This window comes from Corticium candelabrum, chromosome 2 (genome assembly GCF_963422355.1).
Source record: "Corticium candelabrum chromosome 2, ooCorCand1.1, whole genome shotgun sequence".
NCBI classification, from domain to species: domain Eukaryota; kingdom Metazoa; phylum Porifera; class Homoscleromorpha; order Homosclerophorida; family Plakinidae; genus Corticium; species Corticium candelabrum.
This window is the reverse complement of record NC_085086.1, coordinates 10,249,628-10,270,519: the sequence shown is the minus strand read 5'-3', so window position 1 is coordinate 10,270,519 and position 20,892 is coordinate 10,249,628. Positions and strand designations below refer to the sequence as shown.

At 40.6% G+C, this 20,892-nt stretch overlaps 2 protein-coding genes and 1 long non-coding RNA gene across 18 annotated transcripts in view; all 3 read left to right on the top strand.

Annotated features, from left to right (window-relative positions):
* Positions 1-4,393, top strand: part of LOC134198067 (uncharacterized) — a 13,648-nt gene extending 9,255 nt beyond the window's left edge. For 5 of the 8 annotated variants that reach the window (XR_009972757.1, XR_009972756.1, XR_009972751.1 and 2 more), the window contains exons 10-15: positions 1-833; positions 2,331-2,456; positions 2,526-2,596; positions 3,167-3,295; positions 3,366-3,636; positions 4,305-4,393. The exon at positions 1-833 is cut by the window's left edge and continues 526 nt beyond it. Coding sequence is in view for 1 of the 8 variants with exons in the window: in XM_062667401.1 (XP_062523385.1) it covers positions 1-335 (335 nt within the window). In the remaining 7 variants the exon portion in view is untranslated. Of the gene's footprint in view, positions 912-2,330; positions 2,457-2,525; positions 2,597-3,166; positions 3,296-3,365; positions 3,637-4,304 lie in introns of those variants that run through there. The other 3 variants (XR_009972753.1, XR_009972755.1, XM_062667401.1) reach the window with 3 other exon arrangements.
* A 55-nt stretch (positions 4,394-4,448) lies between these two features.
* LOC134198069 (uncharacterized) lies at positions 4,449-5,955 on the top strand. The gene is made up of 3 exons (XR_009972758.1): positions 4,449-4,559; positions 5,176-5,322; positions 5,427-5,955. It is a non-coding gene; the product is annotated as an uncharacterized LOC134198069 (long non-coding RNA).
* Positions 5,956-9,472: 3,517 nt separating this feature from the next.
* LOC134198103 (uncharacterized) lies at positions 9,473-20,408 on the top strand. Of its 9 annotated transcripts, none has more exons than XM_062667432.1 (18): positions 9,473-9,517; positions 9,911-10,027; positions 10,092-10,397; positions 10,794-10,910; positions 10,978-11,373; positions 11,441-11,781; positions 12,727-12,813; positions 12,901-12,981; positions 14,316-15,668; positions 15,945-16,064; positions 16,177-16,252; positions 17,652-17,743; positions 17,811-18,003; positions 18,325-18,436; positions 18,505-18,564; positions 18,642-18,725; positions 18,864-18,939; positions 19,375-20,408. In XM_062667432.1, the coding sequence occupies exons 2-9, from the start codon at positions 10,009-10,011 to the stop codon at positions 15,168-15,170; spliced, it is 2,202 nt and encodes a 733-aa protein (XP_062523416.1). In that variant the 5' UTR covers positions 9,473-9,517; positions 9,911-10,008; the 3' UTR covers positions 15,171-15,668; positions 15,945-16,064; positions 16,177-16,252; positions 17,652-17,743; positions 17,811-18,003; positions 18,325-18,436; positions 18,505-18,564; positions 18,642-18,725; positions 18,864-18,939; positions 19,375-20,408. The 9 variants fall into 9 exon arrangements, with proteins under 9 accessions (XP_062523416.1, XP_062523417.1, XP_062523415.1 ...); XM_062667433.1 differs by lacking the exon at positions 9,473-9,517 and having other exon boundaries at positions 9,851-10,027; positions 14,316-15,475; positions 15,569-15,668; XM_062667431.1 differs by lacking the exon at positions 9,473-9,517 and having other exon boundaries at positions 9,851-10,027; positions 14,316-15,488; positions 15,569-15,668.
* Positions 20,409-20,892: the final 484 nt, after the last annotated feature.

Genomic DNA, 20,892 nt, shown 5'->3' with positions numbered 1-20,892 from the left:
AGACTGATGGACATTACTCTAGTAATATTGTTGAGTGTGCAGATGTTCGTGATAGAAAATGGAGAACAATCCCCTCTACAACCACATATTGGCCTACACTAACGTCAGTCAGTAACAGACTGGTGGGGACTGGAGGAATGACAAAACAACAGGGGTATTCTCTTCCTTCTAATATTGTAGAATTATATGATGAGAGGTCTACCAAATGGCTTCCTCTTCCACTCATGACACACAAACGGGAGGAACATGCTGCATTCTCAACTCAGAATGGAGAACTCATCACAGCAGGAGGGTTGGATGGTGGACATTCAATAGAAAGTCTTAAGTGTGACTAATATTTGCATTTTCTTTCAATTTGTGTGTATTTGTTATATTATAATCTCTAGTGTTTGTATAAAGACAATTTGGTGTGAAATTTAGTGTGTGTAACATAAACTAGATCCTGAAGGTTGTTTTCTTAATGAGTAGTCACGTGATTTGCATTTTGAACGAGCAGTGGTGAAGTGGAAAAAGGAATGCAAGCGTTGAACATCCGGGAGAGTTTGTGCTTAATTTCTAGCTTTAAATGTTTGTTCGTGTTCGTTGCTCTTTGGACAAGCGTAGCAGTAAATCTGGTTTCATAACGGAAATCAGCGAGAAGGTTATCGATGCCAGTCAGTTAATCATTGAAATGTCGACGACGTGAATGGATTTTTCTTCATTTCTCAATCGGAACTTGTCTGTCTTGCTTTAGTCGGCGAGGTTGGACTTGCGAGATTGATAAACGTGGTTCGTAGCTTTGATATTCCTGTTGAGAGTGGAGAAAACGACGAATTGAAGTGAAAGTTGTCAGAGTAAGTCACGTGATCGATAGTTTAGAAATAAATTTGAGCGAGTGCAAGATGAGGTGGTGTACGAGCTTTTGACTAGAAACAGTGCCAACGTAAATAAATATACATAAATTGTTATTGTCATCAAATTAATCTATTTGTAACGCGCGTTAGGTAGAGCGTTTGCGTACACATCCGTTGTAATTGAAAGCTACGAGTCAAAGAAACGGGACTTTGAAGAAGTCACGTGACTTGCGAGGAGCGGTATACTAACGGAGTTCTATTTGCTCCAAATCTCTGTGGCTGGCTGACTATTTACGCCAAAAAATGACCATATATGGGTGTCACGCTTCAGGAATGTATGGTATGCAAGCGAGTGACCAATCAGGACGCATTATTAATTCTTTGCGTCGCACGCGACAAGGAGGGACAATGGCTGGGCAGCCAATCACTACTCGCTGTTCGACATGAGAGAACATCTAGCGAGAAAGACGTCAATTTTTGATCAGAAACAACAGAAACGTTGTATTTCAAGTAGCGCTACCTGAAATTCTACAAGCATCCAATCTTGCTGCCGTAGTATGCACAAACGTGAAGCGTCGTGCGCGCGTTACGTACGAGACTTCCTTGCTAACGCGCGTTGCCGACTACTGATAATGTAGCTAACTAATGTACGTAAAGCGATACACAAAGACATACAGAATTTATAACGTGTGACGTTGGCGTGTGGACTAGAGAAATGGGCGTAGCAATAGCTGTTTGTTAGTGATTGTGCATGATGTTTGTGATTCGTGTTGTTGTTTGTTTATTTATCAGTCTGGTTGTCTGTTTGTCTTAGTTTTTCTGTTTGTTGGTCTGTATTGTCATTTATTGACTTGCTGCTTGTTTTTGTGTTTGTCTGGCAGTTTGCTTTGTAGTTGCCTGTGCAATGTCTTGCCTTTGTGTTTGTCTTCTTATCAGTCGGTTGTGTTTGTGTGTGTGTGTATGTGTGTGTGTGTGTGTGTGTGTGTGTGTGTGTGTGTGTGTGTGTGTGTGTGTGTGTGTGTGTGTGTGTGTGTGTAAACAGCCTTGCAGGTTACGACTTATCATACTTACATCTTATAGTTCTGTCCAACTGCACTCTAACTTATACATGCAAATTGACAGACAATCTTATGCAAAAGTTCCACTGCTCGTGTGGAGTGGGCATTCCAGTCTAACTGGCTGGCTGGGGCCTTCCGGATCGGTGGGCCACCCCATACATCCATGGCTGGTTTAAGACAAGAGAAGGATCTGTAGGAAGCGAGTGTAGTGAACATGTTGGGTTGTATTAGATTATTGATGATTACAAGGCAATCTGTTGCCTTCAGCAGGCGTTCATAGATAAACATAATTTTTATGTGTAACCACATTGACTGCATGCCAATTCACAGTCTTCTCTGATTTTCTCCATACGTTTATGTGTGTTCATTGCTGCGTTTCACTTTAGGTTTACCGTATAGTGAGCCATGATACACGTGTAGGTTTGTCGTTTCTTGATAGAATGTCATTGGACTGACGACTGTCAACGGCACCGAGTTCTTACTGCAAGCTCCAGACACTGAGACTGGAGATAGTTGGGCTGAGGTGATCGGTGATACGATACAACAGCTGGAGCAAGACAAAACGGTTTTGTGTTTATGTCTGTGTGTTGTCTTGGTTCTGTTTGTGATGATGTGTTTTGGTGTTTTGTTTCAGATTGTGAATACAATGGTTGCTGAATGTGACATTCGTTCAACTCGCAGGCCATTGCTTGATGCTCATAATAGGTGAGTGATTATGTATAGCATGGAGTGTATTATCTGTTTTTATGTTGATTGTCTGTGTTTCTGCATGTCTGTCTGTCAGTTTCTCTGTCTGTCTGTTTGTCTGTCTATTTGTCTGTCAATCTATCAGTCTGTCTGTCTGTCTGTTAGTCTGTTCATTTATCTGTCTGGCTGTCTGTTTATTTGTCCTTTTGCCTGTTTATTCATTTTTTTGTCAGTTTGTTTGTCTGCCTGTCTGTCCATTTGTCTGTCCCTCAGACGTTTGTGCATCTGTCCATCTGTTTGTTTGTCTGTCTCTCTGTCGGTCTGTCTCTCCGTCGGTCTGTCTGTCTGTCTGTCTGCCTGTCTGTCCGTTTGTCTGTCTGTCTGTTAGTCTGTTCATTTTTTCTGTTTGGCCGTCTTTTTATCTGTTTTTTGTCTGTCTATCCATTGGTTTGTCTGTCTGTCTGTCTGTCTGTCTGTCAGTCTGTTTGCCTATCTATTTGTCTGTCTATCCATCTATTTATTCTTTTGTCTGTCCATTCGGTTATCCATAGTCATATTGATGTCATTGACACTGTTACATGATGATAGCTGGAGAATCTTCTATTGGACAGACACGGACACATCAAGCTTGCAGACTTTGGTCTTTGTAAAGAAGACATCACGAAAGACACAACGACCAGCACCTTCTGTGGAACACCAGAATATCTAGCACCCGAGGTGACAGCCAATACTCTGGCAACTTTGTCTCATCAGTGATGGCAAATCAAGTGTTTCTTTGTATTTGTAGGTTTAGAAGAAAGTGATTACGGTCGAGCTGTTGACTGGTGGTGTGTCGGTGTGGTTACGTATGAGATGATTTGTGGTCAGCTGCCATTTTATAACAGAGACCATGAAGTGTTGTTTGAGCTCATTCTGACTGTATGTGTGAGGTGATGGTTTTGAAATTTGAATGATGCTGACATGGGTTGTTCTCTCGGGAAGCAATCAAGTTTCCTTAACGAGTGTTTTCTTGTCAAGATCTTTGCTAGCTGGACTGCTGGATAAGGATCCACGGAAAAGTTTGTGTGTGTGTGTGTGTGTGTGTGTGTGTGTGTGTGTGTGTGTGTGTGTGTGTGTGTGAGTGTGTGTGTGTGTGTGTGTGTGTGTGTGTGTGTGTGTGTGTGTGTGTGTGTGTGTGCAGTCATTTTATGGAGTGATTACATTCGGGACCTTGCAGGGTTGCATGTTCAAGTCACAGTAATGGCGAGCTATGGCATAATTTCCTTGGCAAGAAACCTTCACACAATTGCCTCTCTAGACTCAGGAGTATAAATGAGTACCTGGTCATTGACTGTGGTGGCAAAGGCCACCGATTGTGACAAAGTCCATCAGCCACTGGTGTCCGTGTGGGACTTCTAGTGCCAACACCAGAGTTGGCATCACAGTCGGTGCACCTGCAAGCACTTGGCCAGACTCTAGGAGGTTGCTTAACATGGCCCATAGCTCCTGGTTAGTGCACAGAAACCCAGCCATCTAGCTGGGGGCATTACCGTTTAACGGCAGCTTCTTATTCATTTGCCATTTTGTGTGTGTGTGTGTGTGTGTGTGTGTGTGTGTGTGTGTGTGTGTGTGTGTGTGTTGGTGTGTATACGTGTGTGTTAACTTTAGTTATTTTTACTTGATTCACACCTATTGCTTATTGTGTGTTGTTCTATTGTACTCTAATGTCACTCAAATTTTTTTGTAGACTTGGTGGAGGTAACCGTGGTGCATCTGAGATTATGGATCATGCCTTCTATAGCAGCATCAACTGCCAGGACATTTATGTTCGCAAGGCAAGTAAAACATCTCAACTTTTTTTGTAGCAACGCCTCACTTTTTGTGTTGTGTTAGGTTCCTCCTCCGTTTATACCGAACGTGTCTGAGCAAGAAATCGGTGACAAATACATTCCTGCCGAGTTCAAGTCGGATACAGTAGCAAATACACCATCAGACGGTGCAGGTGGGACGTTGAATGTTGTTCACATTTGATTTAGCAGCAAATTTAGAAACACTCACATACATTCATGTTACCTTACATACTTACTTACATGCATGCAGCATATAACATACCTGCATACATCAATACATACATTCTGATACAATTTTTTTTGTTACAAGAACCTCTAGCGCCCAGGTTAACAGTCACTATGCACTTGCTACAATGTAACTCTAGAAGCAACAGTCACTATGCATTTGCCTTAATTGTTTTAACAGAAACGATCCATAGAGAGAGGTAATGGCATGTGAGTTCCTTGCCTAAGTTCCTTACGTCTGTGCTCGTATCGTACTTGAACTTCTGACTCAAAGGTCTCTAATGTTTCCATTCTCCAAATGCACTCTCTAACCAATTGAGCCACAGACATGATATGTAGGTGTACATGCATCCACACATAGCTACAGACATTCTACATGCATACGTACATATATCTACATCCATACATACATAGATATTTAAATACATACATATATACCTACCTACCTATATACATGATAATGTGTGTACCATATTAGTGATGATTGTGTTAAGAAGTCTTTGAGGTGTAGTAAGCCTAACTATCAAATTGTGTTCTCTGTAGGTGCTCTGCATGGTGGGGAAGGAGAGCCATTTGAGCAGTTTACGTTTGTGGGTGACAAAGGCAATCTGCACACATGATTTCGTTTGTAGGATTTTTGTGAGATATCGTACATTTCAAGTTGATCGTGATTGGATAGGAGGAATGAATGTGTGTGTGTGTGTGTGTGTGTGTGTGTGTGTGTGTGTGTGTCTGTGTGTGTGTGTGTGTGTGTGTGTGGTGTGTTTTGTAAGTATACTTACTGTCCACACTAGACCAGAATGGGTCGCGATCCGATCGCGAATTATATGATGAGAGATCTAGCAAGTGGCTTCCTCTTCCACTCATGACACACAAACGGTGGTTACATGCTGCATTCTCAACTCAGAATGGAGAACTCATCACAGCGGGAGGGTTGGATGAAGAACTCGAAACCATCATGTCAATAGAAAGTCTGAAATGTCCATAACATTTTGTGTTAACAAATTACCTTATTTTTAGTTTGTGTGTATTTGACATTTTGTTACGTTTATCCAACTGTATGTTTATGGAAGACACTTGGCGTGTATGCAAGTGTAAGAGCATCTAATGATACCATATTATATTATTATATCACATCAAGCTCCATATTCACGTTTTTCTATCAAACATACCTCCTTACATCAGCAGACGTTGAGAAAGCGCTCAAATCTCATAAAGCAATAATACCATCTATTATCATTCAGCAACAACATAATCCATATTCCTCATGTGTACAACTGTTTATATAATTGACGTCGATAGTAAACTCGGTCGACATGAACTGTGTCATCGACTGTCAGGAGGTGACCTGTAGAACATGTCTTTGAGGTACATTGTGAGTGAAGGTGGTAAGGGAAGTTGATGGATTTTGTCGATTCTTGATGGACCGAGCAGTTGGCGAATAGATAGACGAGATAATTCCTATAGAGTTCGTAGACGACCTACAGACATGAGCATGATGCAAGGATAGAGGTAGACACACGCAAATGAACAGAGACAGGCAGACATATAAAAATGAATGATAAATGCATGACATGCACACACACCACACACACACACACACACACACACACACACACACACACACACACACACACACACTCCCACAACACACGTGTACACGCAAACACACACACACACACACACATGCACACACCACACACACACACACACACACACACACACACACACACACACACACACACACACACACACACACACACACACACACACACACACACACTCCCACAACACACGTGTACACGCAAACACACACACACACACACACACACACACACACACACACACACACACACACACACACACACGAACTACACACCGTTGTCACTCTAGTCAGACCGATTGGTTAGTCAACCAAATAAAAAATTATCTCCACTCTAATTTTTTCATATATGACAAACAGAATAATCAGACTTATAAGACACCAATCAGACTGTTAGCCAGACAGCCAAACCTGCTTCCGAAAGACTATCATTACCGGAAGAACAGAAACAATAATTCTTCCAACTAAGACTTTCAACATCTAGCCCACTAACTATATATAGTCAGTCAGATTATTGAACGACACACCGTTGTCACTCTAGTCAGACCGATCGGTTAGATCGACTCGTGGTACTTCACACATTAATTATCTAGAGAGTGATCAGTTTTGAGGCAGCTTTCGACAGTTGTGAGCTGTATACGTGAGTAAGTATCGAGTTGTGTCGATCGCGGTTATCTAGAATGACATTTCATTGCGATCGATGTGTGAAGTAATAGACACACCTATATCACTACTGGCCCGCACGCTCGTAAATCGACGTAAAATACGAAGGCGCGTAATTGTTTCGTAATTTACGATCCCGGGTCGTAGTTTACGTCTGAAGTGTAGCTTTGCGCATGCTCTTTGCGACGTCAATTACGAAGATCGTAAATGACGAAAGATTTACGTGTCTTCGTATTTTACGTCTATTTACGTCTTATCTAGATACGTTGATTTACGCAACATCGCTAGGTCATAATGACACGTGCACTGTGTGATTAGACTCCATCATTTGACATTACATGTACAGTCTAGGAGCTCTCGAACATTCATCTTTATTAATTAATTAACAATAATACCGCCGTTCAGTACATGCAAATGTGTGTAAGCCGTATACAGAGTACTACACAAGGCTAGAGACCAAACGTTTGACGGAGCCGTCGATCTGTGTGAACCGAAGGTTCCGCCCATGGGAGGATCGACGCATTGGACAATTGTGGTCGATAGGCGTCGAGCTGTCATTAGACGCTTCGTGCCAAGAATGGATGGTTCGCTAGAACGAGTGAAAGGCAACAAAGACCGGTTGCAATACACGGTAAGCAATCAAGAATGTAGCTATCTATTTATGTAGTGTATGTATGACTGACAAAAATTGATCTAAGTCGACTACATCGTGCATTCTCAAGGCTGAAATTCGATTAGCTGCCTAGAGTATTGGCAAGACCTTCTCTAGAGAAGACGTACAAAAAGGCTTCTACGAGCCAAACTTCGATTCAAAAAGTAATGTCGACATGATAAGTTTTTGGTGATGTAGTAGGCCTGTGGTCAGAGTCATTCTGTAGTAGTACTCGTCACGACATCCATCTCTTGATCGTGAACGGGCAGTCGGTGACGAAGATTTGGGAAACCTGCAGCTGTCGCCAATGGCAAGCTCGGAACTACGTATCTGTCGTGCACGTGACAATCGTAGTTCATTATCACAATATTTAAATTCAATTTGTGGTAACGGGTGAAATAGATTTCCAAGCTGCAGGGCTAGCGACAGCTGCAGGTAGCGTACCCACTTCCAAGCAACGGGTGCATGCTTTTGAACAATCACGACAATGGGTTGCCCCGTGGCGCTGGGACTTCTAGCTAAACGACAGGTATTCTAAAAATAGCTATATATATATAGATACTCTGACTTACAATTAGACATCTTTTTGATACGGATTCTTTTTTGATTGAAATAATTCAAATTATCGATGGGAAGACGATTCTACCCGAAAGCAGAAGAAGACGACTGCCATCGAGGGCACTAAATGTATTAGCATCATCTACATGTGTACGTTCGTGACATTATCATTGATCTCTTCATTCGGCAGGAAAAAATTATACGGAATCGAGAAAACTGTCGACTAATTTATCTTGTGATTTTGTAATTTGTATTATATCATTTTGTAATTAACATAATTAGTTGGATACTAGAGGAAATTTGCATATCGGTGTGGCAATTTGCACTCTCGCGTTACTGCATGCATAGATACGGAAACTCAGTCGTAACTTCTACGTCTATGACCGTAATTGAAAAGTAATTAGGCCGTAATTAGACGTAAATTTTACGTAAATACCCAGTATATGAACCGTTTTCACAACGTAAATTGACGTAAGTTAGAGTAAATCGAGTCGTAAACCCTATATACGTAAAACAATCGTAAATAACTCGTAATTGCAACGTAAATGACCGTAAATAAACGTAAAGTGGCCATTTACGAACAAATACGTCTATTTACGAATGAATACGCCTATTTACGAGCACCATCGGCGTAATTTACGGTTTCAATACGATGACCGTAAATTCGATTTACGTGCTATTTACGTCGATTTACGAGCGTGCGGGCCAGTAGTATTAGATGCAACAGTCGTGTTTTGCTTTTTGCCGCTTTGACTATGTAAATGCTGCCCGAATCAATGCGTCTGCAAGTTACTACGGTATCTAGCAGCAGCTCTCTTTTCCTGATCTTTTACTAAATACAGCTAGTGTATCCAACAACGTATTCTAGACGTTGTTTTAAAATTTTACTCTGCAGCTGTCTAGTACGTGCTCGCTCGCACGAGTGGCAATGCAATGAGCATCCATTATTAGTTTAATTCGAGGCCCCGCCATTTTGATTTCTAATTTAGGGTTGAGTTTGCTATATATAGACTTTTTTATTGAGTTTGATGGAAAGTCTATTACTGTGAGTTCATGGCTGTTTGCCTCTCTTTGTGATGAGTAGAGGGCAAGTTGATACGGGACATAACCAAATGGAATAAATCCTTAAAAAGCATCAATATATTTGACTGTTGTAATGGAGGGATGCATTTCTCAATATATTATTATTATTTGTTGGAAGAAATCGAAAGCATAAACAACACACCCACTATTATAATTGCAATTCCGTGCATTTATTGACAATACACTGGGGACTGTTGTGTCATGAGTTTGACACATGCGAGGATGGTGATTGGCTAATAGTCTAGATGACATCATTGTAGAAGCCAATGTTTGATGCGCACACTCCAGTTACTTGCCAAGTGGCGCGAGAACATGTCGTGTTATGGGTGAGTATTCCGCGTGTTTGTGAGTCTATCAAACAATTGATAGAATCGCTAGTGAAGAATCTCGTTTACAATATCGTCTTCATCTCTGTCTCTCGACGTCGGTGCTCTGTTGATCGTCAATCCTACCGTTTGTCGTCACGTTACCGTCTGGCAACGTTTATTGCTGTGCCGCACGCGTTTCTATTGCAATTTAGGGCTGCAAGAGAGCAGCAGATCGCGCGAGAGGTTACGAGGATTGAAGGCTGAGTGACTGTGGTCTCGCGTAGCCAGACCTTACCGTCGCGCCATTTCAATTATGACGCGGCGGTAGGGTCTGGGTACGCGAGACCGAGATTACTCGGTTGCAACATTGTCATCTTATTTGATGATAAATTGACATGATTGTTGTAATAGATTTCGTGGAGCACACTCAATCAGAGGACACAGCCACTACTTGAACTGCATGTGCAAATTTTGAGTTACAGTCTACAACACAGGAAGACGAGAAAATCATGTCTCAGTCTACCTTACGTAAGTTTGGTATTTTGGGTAATTTTTTAGTTAAATAATTTGTTAGTTACCTACATGGCTGTAGGAATAGACCCTAAATGGGAAACTCATGTGAGGCCCCAATACATGGAGGTGGTAATACTCTTATCTCCAAGTCGGCATCACCTCACCTCCAGACTTTATAGCAAACATCTTCTCACTGCATCGGAGGAGGAAGAGTTTAACAAATTGTCTAAGTCCAAGTCAGAAGAAGAAGTGGCAAAGGAAATTTTGAGTGTGCTGCGCAAGCAAAGCGTCGGATCGTTTGAGAAATTTTGTGAAGTTCTCAGTGATGTTGGAGATTCTACTCTAGATGATCTGGTCAAGCGACTTCGTCGAGACAGCATTGAGAGTAAGGATTTATTAGAGCAAATATCTTGCATGTTAGTATGAAGCATGGAAATTTAGATTGGGCCGATCTAACGCACGTTAATGAAAGGGTGTGTTTAGTCACGTGATATTACATTAGGAACTATAATATAGTATTTCACCTTTATATAAATGTTTTAGTATCCCAATGACTGAAGCTAAAATTTGGAATCAATTTGGGGAGGTTTTAAGGATTGATTAATTTAATACAAACTTATTTAATCAGCACATAACATACAGGCAATTTTGTTCTGAAGTTTTGCACATTAGTAGACATAAGTTTATGCCATCCTACTGTGCCCTTAATTAATATTAGTTAATACTTAATAATACTTATTAATATTAATATGATTTTAATATTAACTAAATGTTTGAATAGACAATGCGGAGCACACTAAACCAGAGGTCTCACCCATTGCTTCAGCTTCATGTGCACATTCTGAGTTACAGTCTACAACACAAAAAGATGAGAAAATCACGTCTCAATCGACTTTAGGTAATTTTTTGTATTTAAGTTTCTATGTATCTTTCTACTTCATAATGTGCTCTGTATATGAACACAGTGGAAATGAAAGGTGGAGACACACAAACAGACACCGAGAGTGTGAGACAGCCATTAGTGATGTGTGAGCATGCATGGCTCTCACTCATGTCTCGTGTTGAGCCGTGGTCAGCTATTCGAATGAATTACTCTTTCCTGTCTCGATGCCTTTGTTTTACCACTGAATTTCTCGGCTGTCTGTATGAACGATTTCTCATATCCAAAGACGACTTCGATGCTCTAGAGAACAACCGTCTCACTCAAGAAGGAAGAGTACATCTACTTGTCATTGATATTCTTCCCACTAAACCGATTGCGATGTTTGCCACATTCTGCAACATTCTTCGTTTTGTCGGTCAGTCACATGTTGCCGACAAGCTGGAAGAGGATCCTGTGAAAGTTTCTCTCTTTGCACAAGGTCTCATCACTCGTGTTTATGTTTGTCTCTGTATTAGTTAACAATACACACATGATATGTAATGTAGGGACAACAAGGTCACAAGAAACTGTGAGTCTTCAAAGGCAAGCGGAGCTGCTGCTTGTTCAAGTGTCTCAACTAGAGAGGGAAAGAAGAGTAGCCGAGGAAATGGCAAAACAGGAGAGACGACGAGCTGATGCTGAAAAGATACGAGCAGATGCTGCAGAAACACGAGCTTGTAATGAGGAAACTCGAGCAGATAGTGCAGAGGCTCGAGCAGATAGTGCAGAAACACGAGCAGATGGTGCAGAGGCACGAGTGAAGGAAGTGGAGACAGAAAAGATGGGAATTGAATGGACAAATTTGTCATTTCGATGTTATCATCAACGTCCAGATAATTACAAGCAGGCGAGTGACATGAGAAGCTTTGATCTCTACATATCACACATGCATGTACATGTCTAGCCTCGAACTTGCAGACCAAAGAACGCACGAAGCGTGCGACTCTAGTCTGAACTATAACGGTACAAATTGATTTGGCAAATAGCCTTCTAGAATAATCGGACATTGGCATTGGATTAGCAGATTGGACAAATTTGGCTTTTCGTTGTTACAAAGCACAACATGTAAACAAGGTGAAGGAATGGGAGGTATACCATATATACTACCATATGATATCACTGCACTTTTTACTGAAGGTCTATTTGGGTGGGAGTTTCCAGGGTGGTAACACACACACATGCACACATGACACACACACACGCATACACACTCACACACATGACACACACACACACACACACGCACACACACACACACACACACAAATACGCACGCATGCATGCACACACAACACACACTCACTCACAACACACACATGACACACACATACACACACACACACACACGACACGCACACGCACGGCAAACACACACACACACACACACACACACACACACACACACACACACACACACACACACACACACACTGAGTTTGCTGCCATAATGCAAAATGTGGTGTGACATGGTTTTAGAATTAATATTAATTAAGCAGATTAGAAGGATTGCTGAGATACTCATGGATGTACTTAGTCAGTCGTCTGCTTTGGTGAGAACACGTGCAATACATTAGGGGAACTCTCTCAAGTATGCTAACACCAGGTGTGCTAAACTAAAGTAGACATGCTACCTTACATAACAGGATGCACTAGAATGAGTGTTTATGAACACGACATAAACGATTGTAATTTCACTTTTCATTGTGATGTACCAGAACATTGAATGATAAATGTACATTTCTATTTTGTATTGTTATTGTCATTCTGTATTAAGACTTTCTCTCGGTTATAGAATGCATTACCAACAGGCTGGGAGATGAGAAGGACTGATGAAGGGAGAATCTACTTTGTAGTCCACAACACAAGAACAACAACTTTGGTATAAAGAGTTTTGTGTCATTTGTTTGTTAATGTTGATATCAATATTGATGGATTGTATTATATTTTCACATTATTTGTTTGTTAGGATGATCCAAGGGAAAGGAATGTGAATGTTGGGTGTAATGAGAGACGATTTGATGAGATGCAGTCACAGAAAGACAACGAAGTAATGAAGTTATTTTATTATAAATTGATGTCATTCTCAGTACAATTGATATTTATGGTTATTGTGTGCATGTTCTGTACGTTATGATCTCTACATACCACACATGCATGTACATGTCTAGCCTCCAACTTCCAGACCAGAGAACACACGAAGCGTGCGACTCTATTGGGGACCAGAACGGTACAAATTGATTTGGCAAATAGCCTTCTAGAACAATCAGACATTGGCACGTACAAATGATATGTTTGCAGAGTGGAATACATAAAAAGGCAAAATTTATGGTCAGACATCGTGTGCTAGCAAAAGAGGTCGACCCGACATTTTAAATTTTGTTCATTCATTCTTGTTTGATTTCTGTATTTATTTGCTATCAAAATCAAAACATAAAATTTGGCTTGTTTTCTTTTGTTTTGTTGCATGGTTGTCATGGTGATTACAATTCATTGTAACTAAAATTTTAGTTAAAGTAAGGCCTGTAAAGTAATGACATGAAGTGATCAAGAGAAGAGCAAGCTAATTATCAAGAGCATGTTGTTGTTCAACAAACAATTTAGTTACGTACACGTGGCCCTCCCACCGTTTGTCTTATTGGAGTGCAGCTAGTGCAATAAATGGTGTTTGGGGCAATAAATATAATATTTGCTCTAAAACGTCAATTTGCACTCATACATCTGGAGGTCCTCAGATAATTTGCCTGCTTGTGTCAGTTAATTGTCTGGAGTTTTGGGTTGCTCATTGATTCCCTACCAGCACCATCCATGCAATAACTATTTCACCTTTACCAGTCATGTAGGTATGTTTGATCAAAGCAAAATTGTGGTCAATCACGAACACGGTTGGTCAATGAGCAATGATTGACTGTTATATTCCACTCTACACACACACACACACACACACACACACACACACACACACACACACACACACACACACACACACACACATACACACCACACACACGCGCGCGCGCGCACATGCATCACACACAGAGTGGCACGCGCGTGCACACACACACACACACACACACACACACACACGGACGCAGTGAGACACATTACCCTTGTTGATATCAACATGATTAGTCTTTTTCACAAACCTTTTACTTTGCACGGACATACTTACAGTAAATTATTGCATGTAAAGTATAGTTGATAAGAGACAGTTGTTGTAATGTATGTGTTAATTAATATGAAGTTTGATTGTTTTATAAAATGTTTATTTTGTACTAAATACAGACATGCAAATACAGCTGATGTTTGACTTGTTTGTATTTTTATTTAAATTTTTATAATTGTTCTTGTTTCCATCTATTGTACATGTTGTGTTGATTCTAGATTAATGACAGTCTGCCATCATGGACGCAGTGGAATGTACACATGCCTCATGACAGTTGGTTGCCATATAATAGAATGGGAGAGATTGAAGGCAGACTAGTGGTAGGAGGTTATGATAGTAATCTGCATGTTCTCACTTATGAACATGATAAGTGGGACAAGTTTGTCAGAAAGAATGGTGACATCAGGAATGTAGTGTGTCATCAAGGTGTGTGTCTGGTGTGTGTGGAGGATGGAGGTAAAGATCAGTTTGTGATTGAACAATTTTATTTGAATGAAGACAAGAAATGGCGTTTCCTCACAGTTCTACCAAATGAACTGCAGTTGTATGGTGTATCTGTTGCTCTTCATGACAACTCACTGTATGTGGTGGGTGGTGAGACTAAGTCAGGGGAGAGAGTGAACACAGCACGTGTGTGTGACCTTCACAGCGGTCATTGGTATAAGATGGATGACATGCAAACAAAACGTCATTCCTGTTCTTCTGTTATTATAAACAACACAGTGTTTGTAGGGGGAGGATTGGCTGATGGACTTCACTCTAGTAATATGTTTGAGTGTGCAGATGTTCGTGATAGAAAATGGAGAACAATCCCCTCTACAACCACATATTGGCCTACACTAACGTCAGTCAGTAACAGACTGGTGGGGACTGGAGGATTGACACAACAACAGAGGTTTTCTCCTTCTTCTAATATTGTAGAATTATATGATGAGAGATCTACCAAATGGCTTCCTCTTCCACTCATGACACACAAACGGGTGGGACATGCTGCATTCTCAACTCAGAATGGAGAACTCATCACAGCAGGAGGGTTTGATGAAGATTCAATAGAAAGTCTTAAGTGTGACTAATATTTGCATTTTCTTTCAATTTGTGTGTATTTGTTATATTATAATCTCTAGTGTTTGTATAAAGACAATTTGGTGTGAAATTTAGTGTGTGTAACATAAACTAGATCGTGAAGGTTGTTTTCTTAATTAGTAGTCACGTGATTTGCATTTTGAACGAGCAGTGGTGAAGTGGAAAAAGGAATGCAAGCGTTGAACATCCGGGAGAGTTTGTGGTTAATTTCTAGCTTTAAATGTTTGTTCGTGTTCGTTGCTCTTTGGACAAGCGTAGCAGTAAATCTGGTTTGATAACGGAAATCAGCGAGAAGGTTATCGATGCCAGTCAGTTAATCATTGAAATGTCGACGACGTGAATGGATTTTTCTTCATTTCTCAATCGGAACTTGTCTGTCTTGCTTTAGTTGGCGAGGTTGGACTTGCGAGATTGATAAACGTGGTTCGTAGCTTTGATATTCGTGTTGAGAGTGGAGAAAACGACGAATTGAAGTGAAAGTTGTCAGAGTAAGTCACGTGATCGATAGTTTAGAAATAAATTTGAGCGAGTGCAAGATGAGGTGGTGTACGAGCTTTTGACTACAAACAGTGCCAACGTAAATAAATATACATAAATTGTTATTGTCATAAAATTAATATATTTTAACGCGCGTTAGGTAGAGCGTTTGCGTACACATTCGTTGTAATATATTTTATTACGGTAAATAATTAATTAAAACAAGGACTAGACGTTATGTTAATATCAAGTCTATATCAAGCCAGTTATGTCTGTGTGGTTTGCAGCTAATTTTGAGTCTGTGATTTGATATCATCAAGAGTTGGAGTTTGGCCATTGCAAAGTGGTCGTTGACTATTGCACGTGGAGAAGGCTTGAAGGCGTGAGGCTGTGGAGCATCAATGACAGTGAGTGCTGCTTGGTGATAGGAAGTAGAGATTTGGTTTGTCTAATCTGTGGAGTAGATGGTGGTTGGTTGCTTGATGAGTCTAATGAGTTAATGAATGTTTTGTGTTGTAGTCCTCATTTCCTTATGGATCTGGTACGTGTGACGTTGGCGTGTGGACTAGAGAAATGGGCGTGGCAATAGCTGTTGGTTAGTGATTGTACACGATGTTTGTGATTCGTGTTGTTGTTTGTTTATTTATCAGTCTGGTTGTCTGTTTGTCTTAGTTTTTTGTTTGTTGGTCTGTATTCTCATTTATTCACTTGCTGCTTGTTTTTGTGTTTGTCTGTCTGTCTGTCATTGGCACACCCATGGAGTCAACGTATTCTAAAACGATCCAGCAGGGAGCATGGGTTTGCTGCCCACACAAGAGAAGAGAAGAAGACCTTTAAGGATACAGAAGAAATTCTACCAGGATGGACGTCATCAAAGTGTATCCCACTAGTGTTTGAGCACTTTAGTAGATGGGGCCTGCAAGCCGATGCCTTCTTACACACTCTCTCAAAACAGTGCAGCCGTATGGAGGAAGACGCCTTTTGTAGTGCAGAACAATTCAAAACTTTTTGGAGGAAACGGTTCTCTTTGATTCTTGAAAGATGCAATGCAAAAGTAATCCTCAAAAAGTTGTCAAGAGTTTCAGAAACGAAGAATGACATGGACAAGCTTTTTGACTTTAATGTACAGACCCAAGTCCACTAATGTTTTAAAGTATTTCGCTGTGAAGGACTGGTTTATCATAGAAGTTTAGGATGTGTACAAGTAGAGGATCTGTAAAAATAAAATAATTTGTCTGTCTGTCTGTCTGTCTGTCTGTCTGTCTATCTGTCATCGAATCATTACCAGATGGTTCTAAGCCTTTTGTTACTTCTCTGGTGTTCGAACACTTTGGTCGTTGGGGACCCAAAGCAGAGGAATTTTTAAATGAACTTGCAAAGAAGTCCAAAGACATGCTGGGAAGGAAAAATGAAGCAGCGTTTAGAAGCTATTGGAGAAGAAGATTTTCTGTGATTATTCAGAAATGTAACAGTAGAGTTGTTTTAAGAAAGCTATCTAGGCTTTCATTGAATTGTTTGGATGGACAAGACAAGCTAGAGATGGACAAAGCCATTCATAGTTCTATTCATTAATTAAAACGAAGAACAGTAGGAAAGTAGAACTTTTAGTACTGCAGCAAGTGATGTAAGTAGTGACGTTTGATGACAATAAAACAAATCTATCTGTCTGTCTGTCTGTCTGTCTGTCTGTCTGTCTGTTTGGCTGTCTGTCTAACTGTGTGTCTGTCTGTCTGTGGTGACCAGTGGTGAAGAGACTGTGAAACCAAAACATGTTACATAAGTGTATAATTAATCAAAAGTGTTGTACCTGACAACATGCCACTTACTCAACGTTATAACAAGACAATAACTTATTGATATCAACCACTGTAATTTAATCACTTCTACACAAACCTTCTACCTCATGTCATATGTTACAACCAATTTGCTTACTTTGCTGTACTTGTCACTCATTGTATCTACTTTCATGACTAAACTAAGTCGATGATGTTTAGTGAACTGATAGCCGCCATGCAAGACCCTGATGCCGGTGTTCCACTCGGCGAGCACAAGAATGGAGTGAAAACATACAAAGACTGTTTTGCTGGTGTGTTGTGTGTCTTATCCTCATCTAAGTTTACTTGTATAAAAATTTTGTTTGTTTCATGTGAAAGTTGTGAGTTAATTGAGTGGTTGTTGTCGTTGTCGTTTGTCACAATGAGGGAGGAAGGATGTCAATTAGCAAACGGTCTCTTGAATGAAGCGTATCTACAGCCGGTGGGAGGGTTGAATAAAGAGTCGTTCAAGAAGCATTCGCATTGGAAGAAGTTGGCGTTTGTGGATGGTGTAGGAGCTTTTTATAGATTTGTAAGTTTGTGTTTAGTTGATTTGATCTGCATGTTTGGTACACACACACACACACACACACACACACACACACACACACACACACACACACACACACACACACACACACACACACACACACACACACACACACACACACACACACACACACACACACACACACACACACACACACACACACACACACACACACACACACACACACACAATCACAGAAATTTGAGTGTCGATTACTGTGGACACAGTACACACTACATGACATTGCCATGTATGTCTACTACTTCATACTTGTTTCTATTTGTCTCATTGTCACCATCCAAGCCAGTAGAACAGTGTTTCAGTACATTGTCCAGAAATGCAGAATTGACCAGTTCAGAGACAGACTCGCGTTCTGAATGTGGCATGCAGACACAGTGTGGCACTTCAACAGTCGGTAAAGAAAATATTTTTACTTACTTACTTAATTAATTAATTAATTAATTATGTGTGTGACATGTGGAGATGGTTCAGTCAGGTGGAAAAATTGTGGAAACAACAAGGCAAGGATTCTTAATGAAAAAGGTACATTGGATGAGAAAGTGGCTATGTGTGCATGTTGCTAAAGAATTGGATGTTGAATGGTTTTGTTGTTGCAATAGGGACATCGGATACACAACTGGAAAGCGAGAAAGTCTGTATTGCACAAGGGTGCATGTGGTTTGCTGTATTATCAAGGATCTAAGGTATTGTTTGTGGTAGAAATTTGCGTGTGTGTGCACGTGTGCATGTTTGTGTGTGTGTGTGTGTGTGTGTGTGTGTGTGTGTGTGTGTGTGTGTGTGTGTACATTTGCATGCATGCCTGATCAGATGTTGACATGTAGGTTTATGGCAGTTGATCAGAGCAAATGAAAGAAATTGGAGACTATTTGTTCTCACTCGAAATGGCAACAGCTCAATGTAAACTCACTTTATTCATTTAGTTGTGTGTGTTTGTTTTGTTTGTTTGTGTAATTGTGTGTCCATAAGTGTGAGGGTGTTTGTAACTGTTTTATTGGACTGCAAAGTATTGTGGTTGTCATTTTAGGAAATGTGTGTTGACAGACAGATAGACAGACAAACAGACAAACAAACACATAAAATGGTTTACGTGCTTTAGTAACTTTATGTGCTACAGAACCATATTGTCTGCACTGTATCTCTTATGCTATCCCAACTACACATCAATGCGCCTCACTTATTCTTAACCATTCTTTTTGTATTTCACCTTTCACACGTGTTGATATCAATCAACATAAGCTATTAACCCATATTTGTAGTGTCTGTCTGTCTCTCCTCTTCTTGTTCACTTTGTCATTTTCCTTTTTCTATCTCATGCACGTTCATGTTTCACAGACAAAATTGTATCTGCCGGTCATCCCAGTTATGCAAGAGTTCTTGCTGATTGATTGTTCTATACTACAGACGTGTTGTGACATTGGTGAGAGTTTGGTTTTGTGGAAGACTCTGGCAGTAGCCGATGGAGACAACCAACCTGTCGAGTGGCTATCAATCCAGCCAGTAGACCTCGACGCGATCATTCCCGACTTCATCGAATACAGAAAGAAATGCAATTGTGATGACTTGATGAAAGGCAATTTGTGTTGCAAAACTCTGACACATCAGAGTGGATCAATGACGTTCTGTATTGCCTGTTGTGGATGGAGACTTGAACTTGACAAGTTGGACAACAGAGTTGTTGCTGTACACTACAAGAGTGCACGTGTCAGTCCACGTATGCAGCTGTTCCATGATGTTGTGTCATTAAGACTTGTCCATGCGTTCTCGGCGCTATACGAGTAGCTATTAGGTACAGCATCATGTGACTTGCACTGGCGGTATGTGTGGCTATCATTACACAGGATCTTGTTGGTTGATCTTACTCACATAGGGAGTAAAGCCTTAGGGGTGTGTGGTGTGTGTGTGTGTGTGTGTGTGTGTGTGTGTGTGTGTGTGTGTGTGTGTGTGTGTGTGTGTGTGTGTGTGTGTGTGTGTGTGTGTGTGTGTGTGTGTGTGTGTGTGTTGTAAGTATACTTACTGTCCACACCAGACCAGAATGGATCGCGATCTGATCGCAAATTATATGATGAGAGATCTACCAAGTGGCTTCCTCTTCCACTGATGACACACAAACGGTGGTTACATGCTGCATTCTCAACTCAGAATGGAGAACTCATCACAGCGGGAGGGTTGGATGAAGAACTCGAAACGATCATGTCAATAGAAAGTCTGAAATGTCCATAACATTTTGTGTTAACAAATTACCTTATTTTTAGTTTGTGTGTATTTGACATTTTGTTACGTTTATCCAACTGTATGTTGATGGAAGATACTTGGCGTGTATGCAAGTGTAAGAGCATCTAATGATACCATATTATATTATTATATCACATCAAGCTCCATATTCACGTTTTTCTATCCAACATACCTCCTTACATCAGCAGACGTTGAGAAAGCGCTCAAATCTCATAAAGCAATAATACCATCTATTATCATTCAGCAACAACATAATCCATATTCCTCATGTGTACAACTGTTTATATAATTGACGTCGATAGTAAACTCGGTCGACATGAACTGTGTCATCGACTGTCAGGAGGTGACCTGTAGAACATGTCTTTGAGGTACATTGTGAGTGAAGGTGGTAAGGGAAGTTGATGGATTTTGTCGATTCTTGATGGACCGAGCAGTTGGCGAATAGATAGACGAGATAATTCCTATAGAGTTCGTAGACGACCTACAGACATGAGCATGATGCAAGGATAGAGGTAGACACACGCAAATGAACAGAGACAGGCAGACATATAAAAATGAATGATAAATGCATGACATGCACACACACACACACACACACACACACACACACACACACAC

Bases quoted from the DNA above. Each gene is read 5' to 3' on its own strand.
- LOC134198103 (XM_062667432.1), top strand. The intron at 10,398-10,793 runs GTAAGGATTTAT...ATGTTTGAATAG, and splicing joins TCGTCGAGACAGCATTGAGA to ACAATGCGGAGCACACTAAA. The intron at 11,782-12,726 runs GCGAGTGACATG...TCTCGGTTATAG, and splicing joins GTCCAGATAATTACAAGCAG to AATGCATTACCAACAGGCTG.